The 22,978-nt window shown below is 34.8% G+C and overlaps 1 protein-coding gene across 1 annotated transcript; it reads right to left on the reverse strand.

Annotated features, from left to right (window-relative positions):
- Window positions 1-198: 198 nt before the first annotated feature.
- Window positions 199-22,978, reverse strand: LOC128987754 (ATPase family AAA domain-containing protein 5-like). Its single transcript, XM_054408765.1, has 15 exons — window positions 22,738-22,978; window positions 18,218-19,850; window positions 17,424-17,555; window positions 17,112-17,282; window positions 16,697-16,841; window positions 15,893-16,139; window positions 14,731-14,911; window positions 12,252-12,400; window positions 10,828-10,948; window positions 8,751-8,836; window positions 8,256-8,436; window positions 4,981-5,123; window positions 3,663-3,869; window positions 2,935-3,128; window positions 199-1,414 (listed from the first exon to the last, which is right to left on the reverse strand). The coding sequence occupies exons 2-15, from the start codon at window positions 19,848-19,850 to the stop codon at window positions 1,171-1,173; spliced, it is 3,834 nt and encodes a 1,277-aa protein (XP_054264740.1). The 5' UTR covers window positions 22,738-22,978; the 3' UTR covers window positions 199-1,170.

A 22,978-nucleotide genomic window follows, 5' to 3' on the forward strand; every position in this document is an offset into this window, starting at 1 on the left:
TGTGCTTGTATTGATCTACATACAATTTCCTTTCGTATGACACTAATTTTAAATAAAAAATATTTTATAGTAATTTTCAATACATATATGCACATATATATATTTTTTAAAGCAAAATAAAAATTAAAAATCAATTTTTTTTGTTAAATTTATAAATAGTATTCAATTTGTTACACAAAAAAACTTAATTTGGTTTGTTTGTATATAAAATCCTTCATTTTATAGCTGTTTTTGTAAAACTATGCAAAACGACAAAATAAGTCTAGGTCTAATACAATTTTTGCACCAAAATTTCATGTGTACAGAGCGTTGCGAGTATTGAAATAAATGGGAAATAATAGTCTAAGCATAATTATAATACTTTTGAAACTAATTACAAGATTGGGAAAATTAGGTAAATCAATAATAATGTATAAGCCTAATAATAACGCATAATAATGCATTATGCGTGAGGATGGGCGCTGCCCGTGTTTAGTCTTTCGTAACCTGACGAGGTAGGACGGGCCCTGCCTGTCTTTAGGCGGGAATGGGTTAATGCTCAAAAAGTATTATATTCTAAATTAATAGCTACATACTAGAACCTTAAAGCTGTGAAAACTGTTATTAATACTTAAACATAAAAACCCCGATTAATTTTACTTAAAACTAATCAACTAGTTACAATAACGTAACTTTTATTAAAGGACACATTTTAAAACTAAAGCCCTATTAAAAGGCACTGTAAAACCTTGTGCGATTCCACTTCTTACACAGATTCATATGAATTATACTTCACATTGAGGAATGAGTTACAGCAAAACCTCTATTAACCGTCACCCATAGAACCAGGAGAAATTCCTTTAAAATGTATGAAATGTCAAAGAAATTCCTTTAAAATGTTTGAAATGTCAAAATCACTAGGACAATTATTTTGGAATGAAATGGTACAGTATACACCTGAATTCCAAATTTATCATATTCTTTGCAATACATAAATAAAATTTAATTTAAAAACTGTTGCCCAGCAAAAATGTACGTTAAAAATAGCAATACACATTTTTAAAATGACAGACAACAGAAGGTTTGAAGAGGGAGGTTAAACGAGGTTTCACTGTACATCTGGATGAAATTCACCTATACAATTCACACATTATTTACACATTGTACATTACTGACTAGCAGTCGAAAAGGTCATGAGAAAGCGTCGCACATAAAGTCTCTGTATGACTTGCTAGCGTGTATGCCCAGGCCCTGGAGGTAGTTGAAGAATCGGTTGGCTCGTCTCGTATAGTTGGCCAGCCTGACTTGCTCGGATCGTCCTAATTCCCGCAACACAGGCAGGTAGTCACAAGTCACTCCCTGATGGTTGGTGTGTGCCGTCGTCGTAATACCCGGCATGTACAGCTGCTCAGCTTGCCTCAGAATAGAAAGCCACCTGAAAATTGGAGTTTTTAATAATCAGCTGTGTGGCATAATATAAAAAACAACTTTATTGATAGGAGGTGAACCAGGATAAAACTCTTGATTATGTTTTTGTCGGTGATCCGACCTGGAAAGTTGAATAGTTCTTTTCTTATGATTTGTACAGGGTGGCTAGTGAAATCACATTGAAAAATTCCCTGACTTTTCCCTGACAATTCCATGATTTTTTTAAACTTTCCCTGATCGACAAATTCAAAATTTTAATTTTAATACTAACTAATTCTTCAAAAGGACTAATCTTCATCTGAAGAATATCTTATGTTTGTTTATATTAAAAACATACATAAAATCTATAGATACAGGCTAGGTTGTATTCAAACTTTGCAACTTACTTTAATAAAATTAAACTGAGTTTGATAAGATGATACGCAGTTTATAACAAAATTTAATCTGTAGAAAAACACCAAATTTTATTAAAATAGTCAATAGAATAGTCAATAGAATAGTCATTTATTCAGTCTTTAAACAATACATTATTGTAATTGACATCGTCATTATTATTGTAAAAGATATAAGATGCAATACTTATAATTATTAAAATTTGACATGAAAATTCCAAAATATAGGCTGCCCTTATTGAACATTTAACAGGTTTAAAATAATTTTTTAAAAATAGGCAAACTTAACAAACTTAAATTATGAATAATTTGAATAATGAATATTGTACAGACTTATCTCTTAGTTTTCACCCACACGGCACACGTGCTCTCGCCAGATCAGATCGACCTTTCCTAACAATTATTAAAATTATTTTAAACCTTTTTTACAATTTTCCCTGACTTATGACAAAATTCCCTGACTTTTCCAGATATTTAATATTCCCTGACATTTCCAGGTTTTCCAGGTCACTAGCCACCCTGTTTGTAGTTAAACCCACAGTGCTTTCACTTCTTAACATGTTTTGCTGTTGCGTGATGGCCAGCCGATGCCGGTGGCGGGAACAGCTAATGCGCTGTAATTGAGTCTGTGTTTAGATTTAGTTTCATCCGAATAAGAGGCATATTGTAGCATGTACTGTGTTCCAGTCGTTTTGGATGTAGTTTTACAAGAACCGAAGGACCCAAGAGCACCAAACAAAACTACTAGCAGGCCCAGTATTGGCAAATGGAGGGAAAAAGCTGGGGTGAAAAATCCGGATTTTGCATTAGTTTGAGGTTTGGTTCATTCCACAATACTTCACTACAGTAATTATCGTTTCTATTCCATTTCACTAAATCCAAGCCACTGATCAAATAGTAGGATCTGAAAACGAACTATACTGGATTGAAGTATAAAACTGCACAATAAACGGCAATCGGACACAATATTCCCAGTGCGATGCTAAGCTCACACTGAAGCAAGGTTGTTGGCATGGGAGGAGGACTACAATAGTTAGCTAGTCTATGTGGGACGCCTACTTCTGTATTCAACAGTCAATGGTTCATCCGCTTCTCAAACTATAGTTTCACATGCTAGCCTACTTTCACAACTCACCTGGCCTCCTGAGGTGTCTGGCTCGTCCTGTGTGATAGGCCAAGCTCCTGGTAGGCCAAGGCCTGCTGTAGCCACTCGGCCTCCTCACTCTGGCCAAGACTGTGGCCTGAGGTAGGAGCTGTCAGTGCAGTACTGTCCTTCCACCTGGCCGACCAAGCCATCGGACAAGGGTCTTCATGTTCCTCAACACATTCCTACAACAGTACGTGTCCCATTGGTAAAGTTTAAACAGGTGACATAGAAAAACTTAATTTCAATTAAAGTCAATGAAAATGTTATCTTTTAGCCAAATGCTTGTAGAGCTTGCTTTCAAATCCAAAGTTTGCGGGATTGATCTCAATCAGGGTCAATTCCAGGTTCATTGGGCTACCAATTAATGATGTTTCAAAATCTTTAAACAGATAAGCATAAAAAAAATCTCATGTCACAGGAACCTTGTTGCTTCCTTGATCAAAAATATCAAACATTTACCAAAAGATTTTCAACAGGGAGGGACATATGTAAAATTTGTAGTTTTTTGGGGACAACCAAGATTTAACTGAACAACCTGGGAATTTAGGAGGGATCAGCAATATCCAGGAACCATCATAAATGTAGAGAACTTTCCTAAGAGACTGGGGATATACAGGGCCCGATTGGACTATTGGCGAATTTTCAAAGATATCAGATTTATTCCAAGATATGGAAGACCTGCTCCAATATCACTATCAGCCATCAACTCCACATACCTCTCTGATGCCAGGGGACAGGATGTCCAGTAGCGCCAGGCGCCGTGTTGTGTCTGCCACTGCCTCAAGCTGGCGCCGCACAGTTGCCTTGTCTGTCTCAGGCCTCAGTTCCTCCTCAGGTTCCAGTAGCGTTGGCAGTTCGTAATTGAGTTGATACCGTCCGGGCCATCCCCACCACAATCTATTCACGTTGATTTTGTCTTGAACCTGTAAGAGTTAAACCATATTTAGAGAGCTTTAGCACTAACTTAAGAGATTAAGCACATAAAATAGACCCGTAAAATAGATATTAAATGAAAGGTCAAGCTGTATTTGTACATACAGTCCAAAATCAGACTTGTCATTTTAATAACATTAAGATAAAAAATTAAACCTATACAATTTTCATTGATGGCATATCCTTCATATCCTTGGATTAAGGATAGTAATTGTACCACAGTAGAACCCCGGTTAACCGAAATAAAGGGGTGAGAGCCGTTTCGGATAACCAATTTTTCGGTTAAACCCATCAAATGCTAAAAATAGCCTATGTATTACCACAGTCTGTAGTAAAAATTAATTTAAAACAATGTCTATATAATATAGTGTTTTATTTCAGCTACATAAATGTTACAATGGGTTATAGAAAAAACCCCTTTTGAGAGAGGAAAGGGCCTCTCTGTTTACATATTAATTATTGTACTTATATTTTAGCCCTGTATTAATTTATGGAACTGTTTCGGTTAACTCAGGTTTCGGTTAACCTGATTTCGGTTAACCGGGGTTCTACTGTATGGTAACTGAAAGCATAATCAACTGAAATTGTCGGCCATGTTAAAGACACTAACATTTGAGAATAAATAGTAAAATTTTTAAATTTATTATTTTTTAAATTTCCATTTTACAAAGAGTCTCCAAGATTTTGCGAAGTTGGGATGGGAATCTCACAAAATGAAAATATTATCTTGTTTTCTCCTAGACAATGCCTGTGAAATTTGCACAATCGCAAAAACGTGCGTCTCACCAAGATTTCAAGATTTTTTTTGTGATTGCAAGACATGATCTTGATGTGGCGGTGATTGCTAGAAATTATCAAATTTATTTCACGATTGCAAGAGATAATTATGATTTTCCTAGTGTGAAAGATGAATCTTGGTGTCACTATGATAAATGTACATAACGATAACACTCAATTAACGATTGGGCCTACCAAATCATATCGTTCTGCCATTCATGTGACCACATCGCATAGGCCTTCTTAAGCTGAACCATTAACTTCTACTGAAATCCAAAACTGTTGTGATCACATAACCATAAGTAACAAAATTTATATACCAACCTCTGTATTATTGCACTTGATCATGAGTTGCAGGTGCAATAGACACCTGCGGACATCACAGTTGCAGACAGTGACCAGACGTAAGGCTAGGTCTGTTGACATCATCACCCCCTCCACTAGACCTACCAGCCGCAACCACAAACCTAGACAGCCACCATATCACAGAAAGTCAACAAGTAAACTAGGTGACATGTCTTAAGTCAAGTCTCCAATCTAACAAATTCCAAAAAAGTTTCAAGTTTTAGATTCATTGGCTGGATTTAAGAGTGAAATCTCATGTCTTTATTTTAGATATTTCAAGTTTTAGACTCAATCAGCAAAGTTCAAGAATGAAATCTCAAATTTTATTTAGATTAGTACATTCACAGTTTTCTGCACTACTCCATTCTGCCTTTGTTTTAAATAGTAAATGGAGTGGAATCAAAAAGGTAAGTTCCAAAAATATTTTAGTTTGTTTTTTGGGAGAGTATTTGAAAAGTATGCAATTTTTTCCAGTACAAAATCTCTCGATATAATCAAATGGGAAAATCTTTAACTGTTTGTCAAGATAAGGCTTTGACGTCATGTGTGCCAAGTACAACCAATGTGCCAATTCAAAATGTAAATATTTAGTGTTTAATTGTTTTTGTTTAAGTAGTTACAATTTGTGTGCATTTTAAATGGTTTACGCTGCTGATAAACTGTGATGGGCTTGTATGTTTGAAACATGAACAGCATGATGAATTAAACAAATTTGCCAAAAAATGCCTATGTAAGAACAGTAAACCCTCTCATATCCGGACTAATGTGGCGCCGGCCGATCCGGATAACAAAAAATCCGGATATGAGAGAAACATTGTTTTAGATGAGAAAACAGCTGTACAACAACTACGGTACTCAATTTTAGTAAGCCTTAAATACGGAAACGTTTGTTTATTAAATAAAACAACGGTATTTTGGTTATAATAACACTTTAATAGAACAACTAACCTCAAAACATTATTACGTAATACAGTAACGGTACAGTGAAAAAATGAAATGGAACTAAGAAAAACACTTTAATATAACATCAAAACTAAAAAAATATTACGTAATACAGTAACGGTACAGTGAAAAAATGAAATGGAACTAAGAAAAAGACAAGTAGGCCTACTGTAATGAACAAAAATGTAGAGCTGTATACAGAGTAAAATAAAATTAATCCACGAGAACAGCTCTTACTTTGTACTCACAGTTAAGTTTTGGACAAAAACGATGTTATTGTGGCTTGTTTGGCTCGATTAACACGCTTCTTTGACGTAATGTCTCTCTACCTACGAAAAAGCAGAAGATCGGCACCAGTTGCTTCCTCTTGTTTCTCGACATACTCGATCAGCTGTTCGATGGCCTGGAAAGCCTCACTATGCATCATGGTTGTTTTCTGGATTTCTTCTTCTTCGTCGTCGTCAGGAGCGGGGTCTGCGTTAACTAAGTCTATGATGTCATTGTCAGTAAACTCCTGGATTTCGTCTTCCTTCATCCACTCACTCACTGCGTCACTGTCTATGTTGTCACAACCAGGAACGTTTCTAAAAAGTTGAACGATTTCTTCACCTGTTTTGTCATTGCAGTTTTCTGTTTCTTTTTCTACTTCTTTGTTATAATCTTGGTCTACTTTGTGGTCCAAAAGCTTTTTCCACGATTTAACCAACGTTATCAGTTTGAGCTCTTCCCAAGCGCTAGAAATCCACAAGGCAACATCTAGCATGTCAGTGTCTTTAAGGCACTCAGAAACACTCTTTCCCACATCCATGCCCTCAATAATGATTGTCAGTAGCTTACGTCGATACAAACGTTTAAGTGTTTCAAGGACCCCCTGATCCATTGGCTGGCACAAAGAGGTTACGTTCGGCGGCAAAAACACGCACTTTATTTCTCCACTTGTTAGTTCATCTGCAGACGGGTGTGAAGGGGCGTTGTCAAGCAATAAAATAGCCTTCTTTGGCAAATTGTTTTTTTCAGCAAACTTTTCAACAGACGGGACGAACTGATTGTTAAACCACTCTCTGAAGATCGCAGAATTCATCCAAGCGCTTTTTTGTCCTCTGTACCACACCGGTAATGTCGACTGATCTTTGAAGTTTTTAAACGCTCTTGGTTTATTTGATTTTCCAATCATGCAGAGTTTGAGTTTATTGTTTCCTGTGACGTTGCTGCAGGCCATTATTGTAACTCTCTCCTTTTTCTTCTTATAACCTGGAGCGCTATTTTCTTCCTTGGAAGCGAGAGTGCAGCTAGGTAGCATTTTAAAGTTTAGACCACTTTCGTCACAGTTGTATAACTGGTCCCCGCTGATTCCTTCCTCGTCAAGCAGCTTGTGTAAAAACATTTTAAACTCTCCCACAGCGTTTTCATTTGCTGACAACTTTTCTCCGCTTATATGAAGCTTTCTGACCCCATATCGATTCTTCCACTTTTCCAACCACCCCTCACTGGCTTTGAAATTGGGATCACTTCCGATTTCCTTATTAAATTGGAGAGCCTTTTCCTGCAAAATGGGTCCAGACACGGGCAGTCCTTTTGATCTACATTGTGTAAACCACAAAAATAACGCTTCGTTCACTTTGTCATTTACGGCTGTTTTCATCATTTTGCACTTTTTTATTCCTGAACTTGATGCCTGGTTAGAACACCATTTTTCTATTTTTTCACGGGATTTTTTCCAGTCACTCACTGTACTAGTCCCAACTCCCATCTCACTCGCTATCTTTTTTGCACTTTCGCCCGCTTGCAAACGTTTCAACGCGTTAAGTTTGTCCTCCATCGTAATGACAATCTTTTTTCTTTTTTCGGCCATAACAATTTCGCCTCTAGCACTCTTCCTTCCCGAAACTAAAACGAACCGTACAATCAAAGACTAGGTCACTGAGGCACAAAAAAAGCAGCACTGACAACTGACACGAGTGATGAATTGTCGTCGCCGCGCATGAGTAGGGCGTTGGCGTGGGTAGGAGGGGCGGGTAGGAGGGGTGGGGGAGGGATTCTATTTTTGTTTCGTGAGTCAGTCAGTGACCTTGCCCGCGAGACTGCACGTCGCACAACCCTCCCGGCGCGCCGGCGTCTCTAACCGGCCTACAAACAGCGACTGCTCGGTCAACAAACATTCGCAGACGGCCCTTGAGTGTTTTTTTAATTTTTGCATTTTTTCAAAATCGCGTCCGGATATCGGAGGGTCCGGATATGGGAGATCCGGATAAGAGAGGGTTTACTGTATATATAAAATGTAAAAGTTAAATTTAACATTTCTACAAACTTACTCAGTTTGTTCGGCCTCGGTCTGTTGAATGTGATCCGCAGCAGTTTAGAGTTGTTGAAGCGATCCAGGTGAGTTGAATTGGCCTGGTTGGTGACTAGAACAATCGGCCTCTTGGAGCTTGCAGCAAGGGAGGCCAGAGCCGGAACAAACCCCTCGTCACAGTCCGCAAATAAGAGATCTGCCTGCAATCACCACAGAAATTTGATTGTTACATCAAACAAAAATATTGATGCATCAATTTGTTTCAGTGTATGTATACGCTATAAGCGTTGTTATAGTGAATGCTTATAAGGCAATGAATGATTCTGTTCAATCTACTCAATTTTTCTACATGCCCGGGTTTGGACCTGTGGCTCTCACAAGAAGCCCAAAATGCTATACTAGCAACACATGGTATGCAGTATATAAATAGTAATTTAACTACCATCACACTAAAAATTGGATAAGTAGGAATAATGCCATTTTTTTGATTATGGTAAAAGGTCATAAAACTTACATCTTCCACCAAAATAAGTGATGTTTTCTCTGACTTTGACTTTTCAATATGTTTGGACTTTTTCCTCTTCTTCTTCCCTGAACCTTCTGTGGAACAAAAAAAAAACAATATAAACACCTTCACGTTTCAGTAAAACATAGCTAGTTCAACTGTCAATATCCATCAACAGGCGTGAACAGTAGAACTCCAATCATCGGCATTGGTTGGGACTGTTCCACATTCGGAGTCAAAAATTTAGGGAATTGGATTTTTATCGAAATACAGGAAATTTGACAGGAAATAGACTGAGTCCAGTCGAGCTTTTACTATTGTGATCGCAGGACATGTCTGTGAACCTTAAGTGATATAAAAATTAGGCCTTCGCCACCATTACGGAGGACGAGTAAAATTTACTGTGAATTACTGATGAGTTGAAGATGAAGTTGATGTCTACTAGACTGCGAAAGATGTTCAAGAATTTGCCGAAGTTGCAAAAAACGATGACAATGTTTCCATGACCACAGAGAAAATGATGATGTCTACAGGACCGCGGGAGATATTCACAATTTTTCAGCAATCTTCAAAGACAATGATGATATTTCTGTAATTCAGGAGACCATGATGATGTCTTCAGACAGGGGAAGATGCTCAAGATTTTGCTAAAATCATGGAAAACGATAATGATATCTAAACTATCTACTGTGGGAGATGTTTTGGATTTTGCTATGAGCAAAGCTTCTACATTCTGTAAAAGAAGTTGTTACTGTGGCTTTATGTTTTTAAACTCCTTTCCTTCGGTAAGCGATTCAGATAACGGGTGATTTGGATAATTGGAGTTCTACTATAATTCTGTTGTTGAGAGTTATTATGTTTTTATAATAATTGTAATGTAGGGTTGATATTGGATTAGCATACTTCGTGCTCTTTTTATCTAAGAACTGTAAAGCTTTCAGCAACATAACAAATAAATGTTCACATGCACTAAACTTTTTATAAAACTGACCTCAGCATATAAACTTTTTTTAATGCTATGTCCGGACAGTTGATTTAACACCAGTACTCAACCGGAAATTTTTATTTGAATTTGAAAAACTATCTCTTTAAAGGAAATTTTGATAAGCTCTAAATCAAAGTAGCCTATTTAAATTTTGTTAGACAGGATTATTTGAATGTGAACAAAATTCATCCTCGTGCACACAAATTATTAGGGATCACTAGGTTCTCATGTCTAAAAATTAGGGATGGACGAGATTGGATTTTTAGTTCGAGACGAGACGAGACGAGATTTCCCTTCTCATACACAACAGGAAATGCACGTTCAACATTTTTACCTGATTTTGTAACATTGTTAGATGACTGTTTAAATACAAAAATAATGATAATAGGCAAGAATATTTACAATCTTTTATTAAAAAACATCAGCATAACATTTTTTTATTAATCACGCCTAACTTATTAAAAATGCCTACGATTAGGAAACATAGTGATATCAGTTAGGATAGAGTTCAACTTATCCTAAAATAAAATAAATCATAAAATAAAAGCAATATTAATTTTTATAAAATAGTTACTGGTTTTGACTTTTTATAGTAATAAAACATTCCTCACACTGCTTACACTTAACAAAACTTCTCAAATGTTATTAAAGTAATATTATTAAAATAATTAAAGTAATATTTACATTTAAAGAATTAATTAAATAAGAACGCCTTCGCAAAGGAAACGCAACTACAACACGCTCCTGTATTGCGGGTATTGCATTGACTTTCTGCAGGCGTTTTTAATTTTTTTTTTCTCGTCTCGATAAAAATCTCGGCCAAAAAGAAATCTCGTCTTGTGTAACAAGATTTAAAATTTCCCGAAATTTCGAGACTTGACCATCCCTAATAAAAATATGAGCTCATGGATACAAAATTAATGTTTTACAAGTTCCAAATGTTCATAACTGTCTTTTTCTCATCGAGTTGAGCTGCAACCTGAAAGATTCTTTAAGATTATTGTTATTTAAGATGGTGTAGACTTGCACAAATATAATATATATTGTACAAAACAAAACTTAACATTAGACAACAACAGAACACTATGTTACAAAACTTACGGTTGTTAAACAGTCCACTGATAGGCTGGGACCTCTCCACATGGTGTGATTGAGTTGACTCGGAGAACTCCGCTAAAATGCGTTTGCCTGATCTGTTGCACGATGCGTTTATCTCTAGCACCTGAACAAACCAGTCAACTACAAACAATGAGTCACGTATTTGAAGAGTGATCATTGTGTTCAATAATAAACTCTACATGACACTAAGGTAGGGATGGACGAGATTGGATTTTTAGTTCGAGACGAGACGAGACGAGATTTTTTATTTCTCATAAAATTTCGAGACGGGATTTCCCTTCTCATACACAACGGGAAATGCACGTTCAAAATTTTTACCTGATTTTGTAACATTGTTAGATGACTGTTTAAATAAAAAACAATGATAATAGGCAAGAATATTTACAATCTTTTATTAAAAAACATCAGCATAACATTTTAGTTTATTAATCACGCCTAACTTATTAAAAATGCCTACGATTAGGAAACATAGTGATATCAGTTAGGATAGAGTTCAACTTATCCTAAAATAAAATAAATCATAAAATAAAAGCAATATTAATTTTTATAAAATAGTTAGGTACTTGTTTTGACTTTTTATAGTAATAAAACATTCCTCACACTGCGTACACTTAACAAAACTTCTCAAATGTTATTAAAGTAATATTATTAAAATAATTAAAGTAATATTTACATTTAAAGAATTAATTAATTAAGAACGCCTTCGCAAAGGAAACGCAACTACAACACGCTCCTGTATTGCGGGTATTGCATTGACTTTCTGCAGGCGTTTTTATTTATTTTTTTTTTTATTCTTGTCTCGATAAAAATCTCGGCCAAAAAGAAATCTCATCTCGTGTAACGAGATATAAAATTTCCCGAAATTTCGAGACTTGACCATCCCTAAACTAAGGTATATTATAACACTATTATCAGTGATTATCTTAAAAGGTACATGCTTTTCTTTACTTCCACTTGCAGACCAATCAGAAAGATTTTTTTGCAAAATCTATTAATCTATTTTTTTTTTGTAAAAATACTTATTAGCCTACAACTACTTTCCTTGATTTATATATTCAGAAAGTTTATGTCAGGAGGAAAGCTTAGGCACATACGTCTGAGGAAATAAAATTTTTTAAAGAACTTGAGAACAAAAAGGGTCCTAAATTATAAATGCAACAAATTTCAATGTATATTGTCCTCTGCAAAGTCATTTTGTATTTTACTCATAATGAATTTGTATGTAACTAATCTAAGATCGGGGTGCATTATATGGCAACATTTGTATGTAACTAACCTGAGATCGAGGTGCGTTATATGGCCAAACTGCTTCCTTACAATTATCTATATACTATTATAACTTATAAAACGTGAATAGCAGTAAAAACACACAGAAATCATGTTAAAAACTGTATTTTATACCTCACCTTAATATCGAGCTCCTTAGCTATAGCATAGACAGCACTGGTTTTGCCGCACCCACATGGGCCTGATATGACAGCCATGTTGTTGAAGTTGCTGTCATCTCCGTTACTGTCATCACTGACAAATTCATCCCCACTACTGACACTGCCTTCTGTAACAAGACAATTAAGTTGTAGTCATATTACACATAAGAGATCAACTGTGCAGTAGTGCAGGGGTTGTTATTATACATCAAACAATGAGATAAGTGTCCTATTACACACCAAAGATCAGATAGGGCAATGTTTGTTGTGATACAGGACATATCAATCACACAATGTAGTGTTAATCATGGTTGAGCATGGTCACTTTTATTTACTAAAAAACCTTTATAAATATTAATTTTAGAGCATATTTACATTGTCAGGGTGTCTACTACATTCTGGATAAAAAATTCATGGACAATTCCCGTACATTTAAGGACACTTTGCCGTAACCTTTGTCGGTGTCATTAGGCCTACCAAATAATTTTCCTGATTTGTCAAACTGTATTAATCTTGTTATTCACTGTAGTTGTACCAGAGAGAAAAGTAAATAATAATAGATAAGAGTTAAAAATTACAAAATAGAAATTTATTGAAAGTAAACAAACATAGGCCTACCTATACTTTAGGTAGGCCTAAAGCTTTTATAGTGTAACAGAGAAATGCAATCATTGTCTCCTGCGATAGCGACAAATATCTCCATCCGTCACGTAAACTTCATAACATAGCTTATCCGATCCAGGCGGATTAATTTGGCATAATTCGCCCTGGCACGTTAGGTTCTCGACTACTTTTGAAAAAAAAATCTTTAATGCATATTGTTACTCAATTCTTAGTACAAAATCAAGGTATGGTAAGCGGCTATTAATAAGCAATAAGCACAGAGTAAGATTATTGTATTTTCATTTGTAAAGTTAATATCAACACATAGCAATCATTAGTTGTTTATCTTAGGCTCAATTACATTTTCTTAATATATTTTACAGCTCTTTCAAGAATCAAAATACTCAGGCCTAAGCCTAATTATTTAGGAGGGCCTATATAAACTGAGTAACAAACAATGAGGTTATAATAGCAGCAAAGTTACTATCATCATTCTAGTTCATAAGATTTTGATTGCTTAAAGCATACAACTCAATAAATAAATATATGGGAAACAAAAAACATTGAAACCTGAATAGCCAACAATAAAGACAAAGATACAGAAAATGCAATGACATAATTTGAAACCAAGCAGGCCTACATAGTGATAAAACCTTAATGCAAACAACAATGCTTGTGGTTTTGTCAATTGAAAGATAAAATGTCCATAAAAAAGGGTTAACTTACAAAATAAGACTGTAGATTATTTACATGTTTAATATGAAACCATAAACAGTTTTATGGCAATAGGCACTGGCCGCGGCAAATTGAATCTTCAAGCCGAAAGTACAAGTAAGAAGTAACAGCCATTATAAAGCTATTATTTTCACGATAAAATAGGTTTGGGATCTAATAATAATTAGGCCTACACCCTAGTAATAAAAAAAGAAGTTGTAAAGGAATAAAAGTGATGTAACTTTTATGAGCTAGCTGCTGAGTCAACAGTTCTTGGAAGTACTTGACTTGACACTTGATTGTCGTGATAAAATATTAATGGGTTTGAGATTGTTAATGGGAATTTTATTGCATAATTACTCTAGTAATAATTACTCTAGTAATGAAAATGTAAACAAACATCTGATAAACCTTTTATGTGCTCCTAACCAACTAGCGATCAATAAAATTATGGCCCATTAAAAATTTAAGGACATTGTCTGGCATTTAAGGACAATTCCCGTACATTTCATGGCCAGTAAAAATTTAAGTACAATTCCCGGTTTTCCCGGATTTCCCGGTTGGTAGACACCCTGATTGTATATAACATTGTACAGTGGAGCTGATAAAACACTTCTAGTGCCTAACAGAATATTTTCGTAAAACAACAGCTGTGGTAGACAATAATTTTAACTACTTTTGAAACACATTATTTTGACTAGAGAGCAAGGATCAATAGGTCAGAGAAAATTAAAAATCTGGACGCAATTCAAATTAGCCTTTGTTAAACTGTGGATGCACTTTTCAAACATAGCAAAAAGAGGCATATGTAAAGAATGCATGATTTGTTTATGAAATGTCTCAGAGTGTGCAACAATATTGTCAAGTTTTAAGGGGTTTGGAATACCTGTTTGAAGAGGCATGACACCAGAAAGAATTGGGAAACAATAGTATATTTGTCACCAGCAATTTTTTGGGTATGTACAGGAGGAACTTATAAGCTGACTCAAGTACGATTCCTTAGTCTATTTAGGTATTTAGCAATCATTTGAAGGAATGCTAAATCCAAAAGCAGACCTTGCAACATAAGAGCCTCTTAACCGGTAAATTAATTCTAAATTGTACTATATTTAAGATTACATCATTGGTGTTGGAAAATTACCTCTTTTCCTGCAGTTCTTCAAGGTTTCGAGCCACGTTTTCAGTTTCTTGATGTTCTCAGAGTTGCCTACCATATCGGCAGAGTTGGTAGGCTTGTATACCTCAGTCCAGATATCGGATTCTGCCTTGTTTTTATATTCTTTCAGTTTTTTGAAGAGGACTTTAACTTCAGTTTTTGGTTCCTAAAACAAAGATTTAGATTAAATAGTTAAATATTCCTTACAAATGTCACACTATAACACATTAGTGTCCATAAGGGGCATCGGGACCATTTCTGTTATACAATTATTTTTCACCACTATTTTTTCTGGATGAAATATTATTCTTATCTAAAAATTCTGTTTAGGATTAGGTTATTTTATGTTGGGTTGGAGAAAAACTTCCATTGTGTAATGTTACGTGCAAAACATAGTTTACAGTAATAACTTTATAAAGGAAAAGGTCCAGAAATTATTGTACCCCTATTTATTACATTTCCTAAAAATTAATTTAATGTCTGATTTAGATTAATATTCTTAAGGTGTATGACACAAATTAAAGATGAAAACCCGTACGAACATGAGCAAAACACAACTCATACACACACAACACACAAAACTCGTACTGGTAACAAAAGTAAAAATGATAACTTCACTGAAGAAAATTTGCTAGCCAAACCATTTTTTCCAAAAATAATAATGTAGCTTTCCTACTTTTCCTCAAATAAATCGGGAATGTAAAACTGTAAGTGATGGGTTTAGCGTGTGTGTGGATGGGGGGGGGGGGGAAGTCCACACAATAATTTTTATTTTATGCTGACAAATATAGATGAACTAAAAAATTTGTCAATATTTTAAATAACATTTTGCTTCTGTACAAATTTAAGTACAGTAGTCAAGAATTCATGGAATCAAATGAAGAATGGTATGGGGAATAAACTAGTTGCAGATACAAAATTGTTAATATTTTTTTCAATACAATATTTATTTGTCCTTTTAGTTTTGTACCGACTAATGGAGTACTGGTAGTCTTTTTTTCTTTGTTCTGTAAAGTATGAAGCGTAACTTCAAGAGGAATTGATCGGTCCAATGAAGAGAGTTAGCTTTTAATGACATCATAGCAACAGTGAAAGAGAAAAATCTACCCTTCAAACAGAAGGGTGAACTAAAAATAAAAATACCAACCTGTTCTTTCAATTTTTCCAAAAACGCTTTCACGTTTCCATTCCCAGGACGCTCAAAAGTTGAGATTTCAGATTCATCCTGTTCGTCCAGGGGAAGACTAGAGGTCCAGACAGGAATGACAGGAGGCGGAGAGACGCTCCTGATTGGAGGTAGGTTCAAGTTACCAGAGTCTGAACAGCTGATCTCTTCAGCTTGCAGAACGTGACTGATGGTTGGAAAAGGCGCTGGTGACCCGAGGATTGTGTCACTAGAAAGTCGGTCGGGATCAGTAATTGAAAGAAATAGGCATACTTTATTTTAAACATGTGCAAACAGCTCATATACAACTCATTTTCGCTCCCTCCCCCTCCCCTCCCCCCAGCAGAATTGTGTGCAGTAAAGCAATTTTACCCATTCATAAATTTTGCCCATGGACAAAAATCCTTGACAAAAATAACCTTGAATCAATGCTTTGAATTGAAACGTGATTCATGACTTTTTTAGAAAACAGTATAGGAAAATGTCTAAAACTAAAGATATAAGCTGTACAAAACTATTATGAATCTGAAAGCAAATATTTCAAACACTTCAAGCAAGGAGATAAATCTGAAATTTCACAAACTGTGAAACAATTTTAAATTACTGAAGTAGGTTACATAAAGCCAAACATAGTTTCTAATACTGAACTTAAGTACTTAATAAATCATATAATCTAACAGCTTTACTAGCTAAGGTTGCCTTAAACAATATATTTTAGTCTAACTGTAGCAGTAGTTTGACAAGTTTACAATGTTTAATGTAGGCTACATAATGAATTTTATTTACCTTTTCACAGCCTCTACCTTTCTCTTAACGCTTTCAGGGACACCACTTTCTAGAAATAACATCTTGGCTTTCATTTGGGCTTCATTGACTGGAGCATCTTTAACTTGTCGAGCGCCTCCCTTTTGGAAAAAAGGCCACATTTTTACTGCAAAAGAGGGCAAACTAGTTCAATATTACACAATTTATAAGGTACACAGTGGGTTGGTTGAATACCATTTTACACAACAATTGATGAACAAAAAAAGAAAATGAATTTTATGGATGGTAAAACTCATGCAATAGCCAGTTAAAACATCTTGATTTCCTCGTTTAATATTGTATTTAATAAATATATAATAAAAATAAATATAGCCTAGGGCCTAACATTGATCAAATGCAATGATTAACAAAGATATGGTTTGGTTTCAATATTTACCAGCAGGTTTAGGGGTTTGAGGCTTAACCTCCACCACTTTTACTTCTTCATCTTCTTCATTCTCAACGTTTGGTTTTGGCTTTTTGGTATTTCTTGGAAGTGATGATCTTTTACTTCTACCATTAGATTCACTGACTTCCACAGCCGAGTCATCATCATCGATAACTACAACTATAACAGGATGAATACACATTAGTAGGCTAGTTTAAGTTGTTATAGTAAATAACCAAATATTGCACTTTCCACAGTTTGGTATTAACATTAAACTGTACTCATTTCGTTACCGTACATTTTTAAACAACAAATAGTCACCATCGTCAGTTTTTAGCGTCCTGTTTTCTCCAATGGTTTTCTGACTCAATTCTTCAAGAGGGCAGGATAATACTTCACTGTCCCCTTTGCCAGAATCCTGAGAGCATTTCAAATCATCTTCATCAGAATCCACTGGAAACAAAAAGAAGAAACAAAATTTAACAAGATTTTTTAAATGAAATTTTAGGGAATGATGTACTTTTTAAATCAGAGATCAAAGTGTACAATCACAGTATGTAGAGGAACTCGACCAGGAAGGAGTTCAACTCTACTATCAAACAATTTTTCTCATCATGTATAAGTTACTGATAATCATTTAAGTTCATCACAAGTCTTTGTTTTACCTTTCCCTACTTAATTTAAACTAATTTAGTCATTGCATCTTGGATTTGATATATGATCAACCAACAATGCGTCAATATTATTTTAAAAGATAACTTAGATTAGACAGCCATCTGACATCATCCAATGTAACTGTTGTGAAAAAAATTATTTTGTTTATAAATATACATATGTTGTAATGTTCAGAAGCCTTAATAATTATCTTTTGTTTTATTAGTAAAAGTTAATTCTTCCTCTAATATTGAACAAGGTAAGCATGATGGAATGAACAATTAGTAAAAAAACATGTAAAATTAGAAATACGGTATTCTACTGAATATTTTCCTAAAAAATAAAAAAAGCATAAAAAAAAAGTAAAAAACTACTACAGTAGGCCTAGTTTAATGTTAGGTTTTTTAAGACTTTAAACTGTTGGAAACTTAGTCATAGAACTTATAGTTTAGTTAACGTACCCTTGAGATTTTTCGATGCACTCAGGCAAACTTTCATAACCCATGCAGACTTTGCTTTTGGGGTAATTTTCTCAGTACCAATAACGTTCGTATTCGACAAGTTATTACTTTTTGGACTAAAGAAACCATTTATAGTTGTTTTTTTATTTGGTGTAATTTTTCCATCATCACATTTTTTCAACTTTTGTTTGTCGGGAGTTTTATGGCCTTCAGAACATTTTAGATTCTTGATTGCTTTTACAGCTTTAGGACTATCAACTTCAAGTTTTTTCCCTTCAGTGGGATTTTTAACACTGCTCGAACATCTTGTTTTTTTGCTGCCATTGGAAGACGAAGAATTTAAGGTAGGAGTTGTATCAACTGTTGGAGTATCTTTTTCATTTTTCCGTGATGTTGATTCAATAGGTAACTCTTTTTCAGTTTTGCTAGACGCTTGTTTTTTACCAGACGTTTGTTTACTTTTTAAACTCTTCCTTGACTTCAAACTTTTATTGGCTTTGAGTGACACAACAGGTGAGTCGTTCAAATTTTCTTTTTCACTGTTATCTTTCTGAGTTTCTGATTGGACGAGTAAATTCATTCCGTTTGAGGATACTCCCTCATCAGCCTTATTTTGCCGAATTTTCTTTGCCATAAAAATACTTGCAATATTTGAAGGTTGAGATTTAATCGATTGGCTTTGTATATTTAAATTGGACGAAATTTTATTATTCTGATCCACCTCCACAGAAACATTAACACTCAATGAATCATTTTCATCAGTGATTTCTTCTGAACTGATTAACTCAATACTATCACTATCATCGAGTAGAGATTTATTTTTATGTTTCATTGTTTTATTCTTTATTGTTATTTTGTCCACACTCTTTCTTTCAATTTTTTCGCCGTTTGAAGATGAATGAATATCTGCTTTAACTTCAATTTTACTAGATTTCTGTTGCTGTTGTTTTAATACAGTGTCCTTGTCTACTTTATTAAAATAACTAAATAAGCTGTTCCGAGAAGTTGCGTTACAACTACTATTATTGCTTTCAACCGGCTCAGATGTTTGTGTTGATTCAGGTTTTTCAGATTTTGTTGATTGAAGTTCATCATCTGAATCATCGAACAAGTGTTTTCTTGGTTTTCGTTTTACTCTCACTAGTGGCTCATCACAAGATGATGTATTTTCTATAACAATAGATTCAACATCACATATTTTTGAAGTAGAATCTTCGGAAGTTACATTATTATCACATTTGGAGGATTGCAGATTTCTGTTAGAACTGACTATACTTTTTTTATTGCGCTTTTTTAGGCTGTTTTCTAATGGTTTCGTTGTTTTAACCCTTTTACCTGAGCTGTTGGAATCGGATTCTAATTTACGTTTTTTACTGTTTTTATTAGGCACTTCTTCTGTTGATTTTGGCATCTCTATTTGATTTTGTACTGCATCTTCACTACTTGGATGTTCAGGTAAAACGTTATCTTTGGCAGACTCGCTTGCTTTCTTCTTACTTTTTGAAAGATTTATTTTTCTCTTTTTTGGGGGTGTTTCTTCATTGATCTTCTTGTTAATAAGATCAGTTTTCTCAACTTTATCTTCATCTTCCTTTGGTGATTTAAAATAATGAGTTAAATTCTTCATCATCATCTGAAAAAATACATGAAATGATAACAATTATCAGCTCTAAATAAGATCTATGATTGTGTTTATTGTTTTTACATTCATTCAAAAAATTAGTTGTTAACAATTAGTCGTTAAACAATAGCAGTCCTGTTACCACAGCCCAGTTACAACCCTGTTATAATATTTAATACCGTACTCTATATTTCTTTCTTTACATTGTGTTATCCTAGGCCTATATTGTTAATCACGTGTTATTTACATTGTTTATTTAATCAATCAATCAATCAATCACTTATTGAGATGGGGACGCCACCTAGGTGCGTATTTTAACCCAAATATGAGTGAAGGATGAGTGTAGAATGGTGTGTGATGACCTGTGTAGCTTTGTTACTGACTAAGATCAGCGGTTTCATTAGTCAGGATCATTTATTTAAAGCCCAATGATCAGGAACAGCTGGGTCCAGTTTCGAACCATCAAAAAGCTACTAACTTTTCTCAGGATCGAACCGGCGACCTTTTGATTACTAGGCGAGCACTATAACCACTCAGCTACCCTAATGACTGTTTGTACATAACTCCAAACATGTTTCAAGTGTAATTTTTTAGTAATGTTGATGGCTTAACTTTTTAAATATAAAAATTCCTAACAACTGAAATGGGCTAAAATTCACAAAATACAGCATGTTTCTATAATGTTAAATAAAGCCTTTTTTTATTTAGGTAAATATAATCATTTTTATAACATTTTAAATCACTAAAAGTTAAGAAGAATGGATTATCTTCTACTATGTCCAAATGTACTAGAGTTAAATCCTGAATCAAACAATTCATCTGCAGTTTGGAATCACTGACAACACAGGTTCCAAAATTTCATTAGAAGTACCAATGCTAACGAGAAAGAGAAATTTCGTCTTCTTATCAATTATATATCACCTACTATATAAGAATCACCTACTATGAATACATAAGTCAATGCAATTCTTACAATGAAGCTCGAACTGTCCTCAAAAATAGATTTGTTAAACCTGTAAACCCTTAGAGTGTCAGTAACTGGTGCCTTGGTTCATTATGAAATGAAACTGTTCTAAACTAACCAGACCAACCAAACTTGCTGTATGATTTCATGAGGAAAAAATAATTGTTAGGTAATTATGAAATGAACCTGTTCTAAACTAGCCAAACAAACTTGCTGTATGATTTCACGAGGAAAAAATAATGGTTCATTATGAAATTAAACTGTCCTAAACTAACCAAACCAACCAAACTTGCTGTATGATTTATTTATAGGCTACGGTACAGCTCGTGACATCTAAGCTGGCACTTGGCAAATCACTACTAGCATCTTGTTCAAAAACATCTTGTCCCGTCATGCGGGTTGCGTCAACTGTCCTCGCGACTCATGTGAAGGCGCTCAAGTACATAATATACGGGGAGTCAACCCCAAGAGAGGTAGAGGAAATGTTTGCAGTCCGGTCTTTTCCCTACTTCCACCCTCCTCCCGCCTACACTGCCCGTGCTAGGCCAAGTGCCAGCTTAGGTGTCACGAGCTGTACCTTGTTATTGTTTTTATTTATATCATAAACTTAACTTAAATGGTAGGCCTACAATACAATTATCATGGTCTTCCTGTCTCTGCTGGCTCTGCTCGTCGTCGGCGGCGGCAAAGGAAAGTACCCATTTATACCGACTAATTTCCCATTCTTGCTGGGTAATTACCTATAAATTACCCTTTTACCCGTTGAATTACACTTTTCTCCCCATGATTAAACCACATTTATCTTTACATATCTCCCCCACCCAAAACCCCGAATTCCCACTGGCTCCCTAGTGTGTTGGGATTATTGTTTATGGGCTATATTTAATTAGTAATCAAATGAGGCCTCGGCGCCAAAAAAATCTTTTATTAAGTTATAGTATTGATGTCCTAGAATAGGTAGGTATTTTAAAAGTAATTTTAGAACGTTTAAGCTGGGGTATGGGTCCTAAATAAGTACCACGAAGGTTTCGATACGGTAACTTAGGCCTAACATTATTCAATTGATTATTTAATTTGGTTAGTTAGGTTAAGTTAAACTAACTACAGTAACCAAACTTGATATAAACTTATCAAACGGAAATCATCGATAGGTACCTTAGGTACCTATTAAAAATTCTATATTTTTTTCATTTGGTAGCCTATTTTGGAGTCCTGCTTATTAAAGTCTACCCCAAAATACATTCTTTATACTGTTTATACTGTTCTATGAAATGGCGACCATATAAAGTAGGTATTTTAAGCCAAGTATGAATGGGGATGAGTGTAGGATGAGTGGCGCTATCTTGTAGTCTTGTTAGTGACTAAGGCCGACATTCCTTAGACACAGCTGTTAATTAATAGCCCATAGGCCTACAGAACTAAGGGACACCTACAGTTTGTAGTGGAATCCGAACCACATTTTTGCCTTGGTAATTACGAATTGGTTTAATTATCAGGATAGTACTGCGGATAGTAGCAGTACTCACCCGTGCGGACGTTACTCCATTGCATGTGGAAAGGTCAATAAGATATTAGGGCCTAGGTCTATGTTAATTCATTTTGGTCAAAAATGATAGGCTGGGGCTACAAATGAGATAGACAGCACATAAGTTAAGCCTAGGCCCTAGCCTAAACTCTTAGGCCTAGAGAAAACTTTGCTACGCAGATGAGAATAGAAAGACGATAAAAAAATGCTTCTCAAACCTTTACACTACCTACCTTATTTTAATTGTAACCGATTTCAAGGTGGTAATCCTTTGACCTAACTTCAGCTTTCAGAGTGACTGTTTTACATTATAAATGGCATAGGCTAATGGTCTTAAAAGTAAAGTAATAAAATATACCATGTTAATGGATGTTTAAAAATAAAGTCTTGGATATTATTTAGCCTATTACCTGAATAATCCAAGACTGAAAATCCAGAAAAAAGTTACACCAGTGAGAAACTTAGGCTAAGTTATATTAACCCACGCTGTTCACTATCATACATCAGGTACTTATGTTTGCCTTTCATCACACGTTTATTATATTGAACAAACAATACGGAGAAACTATTAATTTAAACACTCACGAACACGATCTTATAAAAAATGAGAAAACTTAACTCAAAAATATAAGCTTGGTAAACAAAAGTAAG

Source organism: Macrosteles quadrilineatus, unplaced genomic scaffold (assembly GCF_028750875.1).
Source record: "Macrosteles quadrilineatus isolate MER2022 unplaced genomic scaffold, UCM_ALF_1.0 Scaffold_2__2_contigs__length_208266976, whole genome shotgun sequence".
In the NCBI taxonomy this organism is placed as follows: Eukaryota; Metazoa; Arthropoda; class Insecta; order Hemiptera; family Cicadellidae; genus Macrosteles; species Macrosteles quadrilineatus.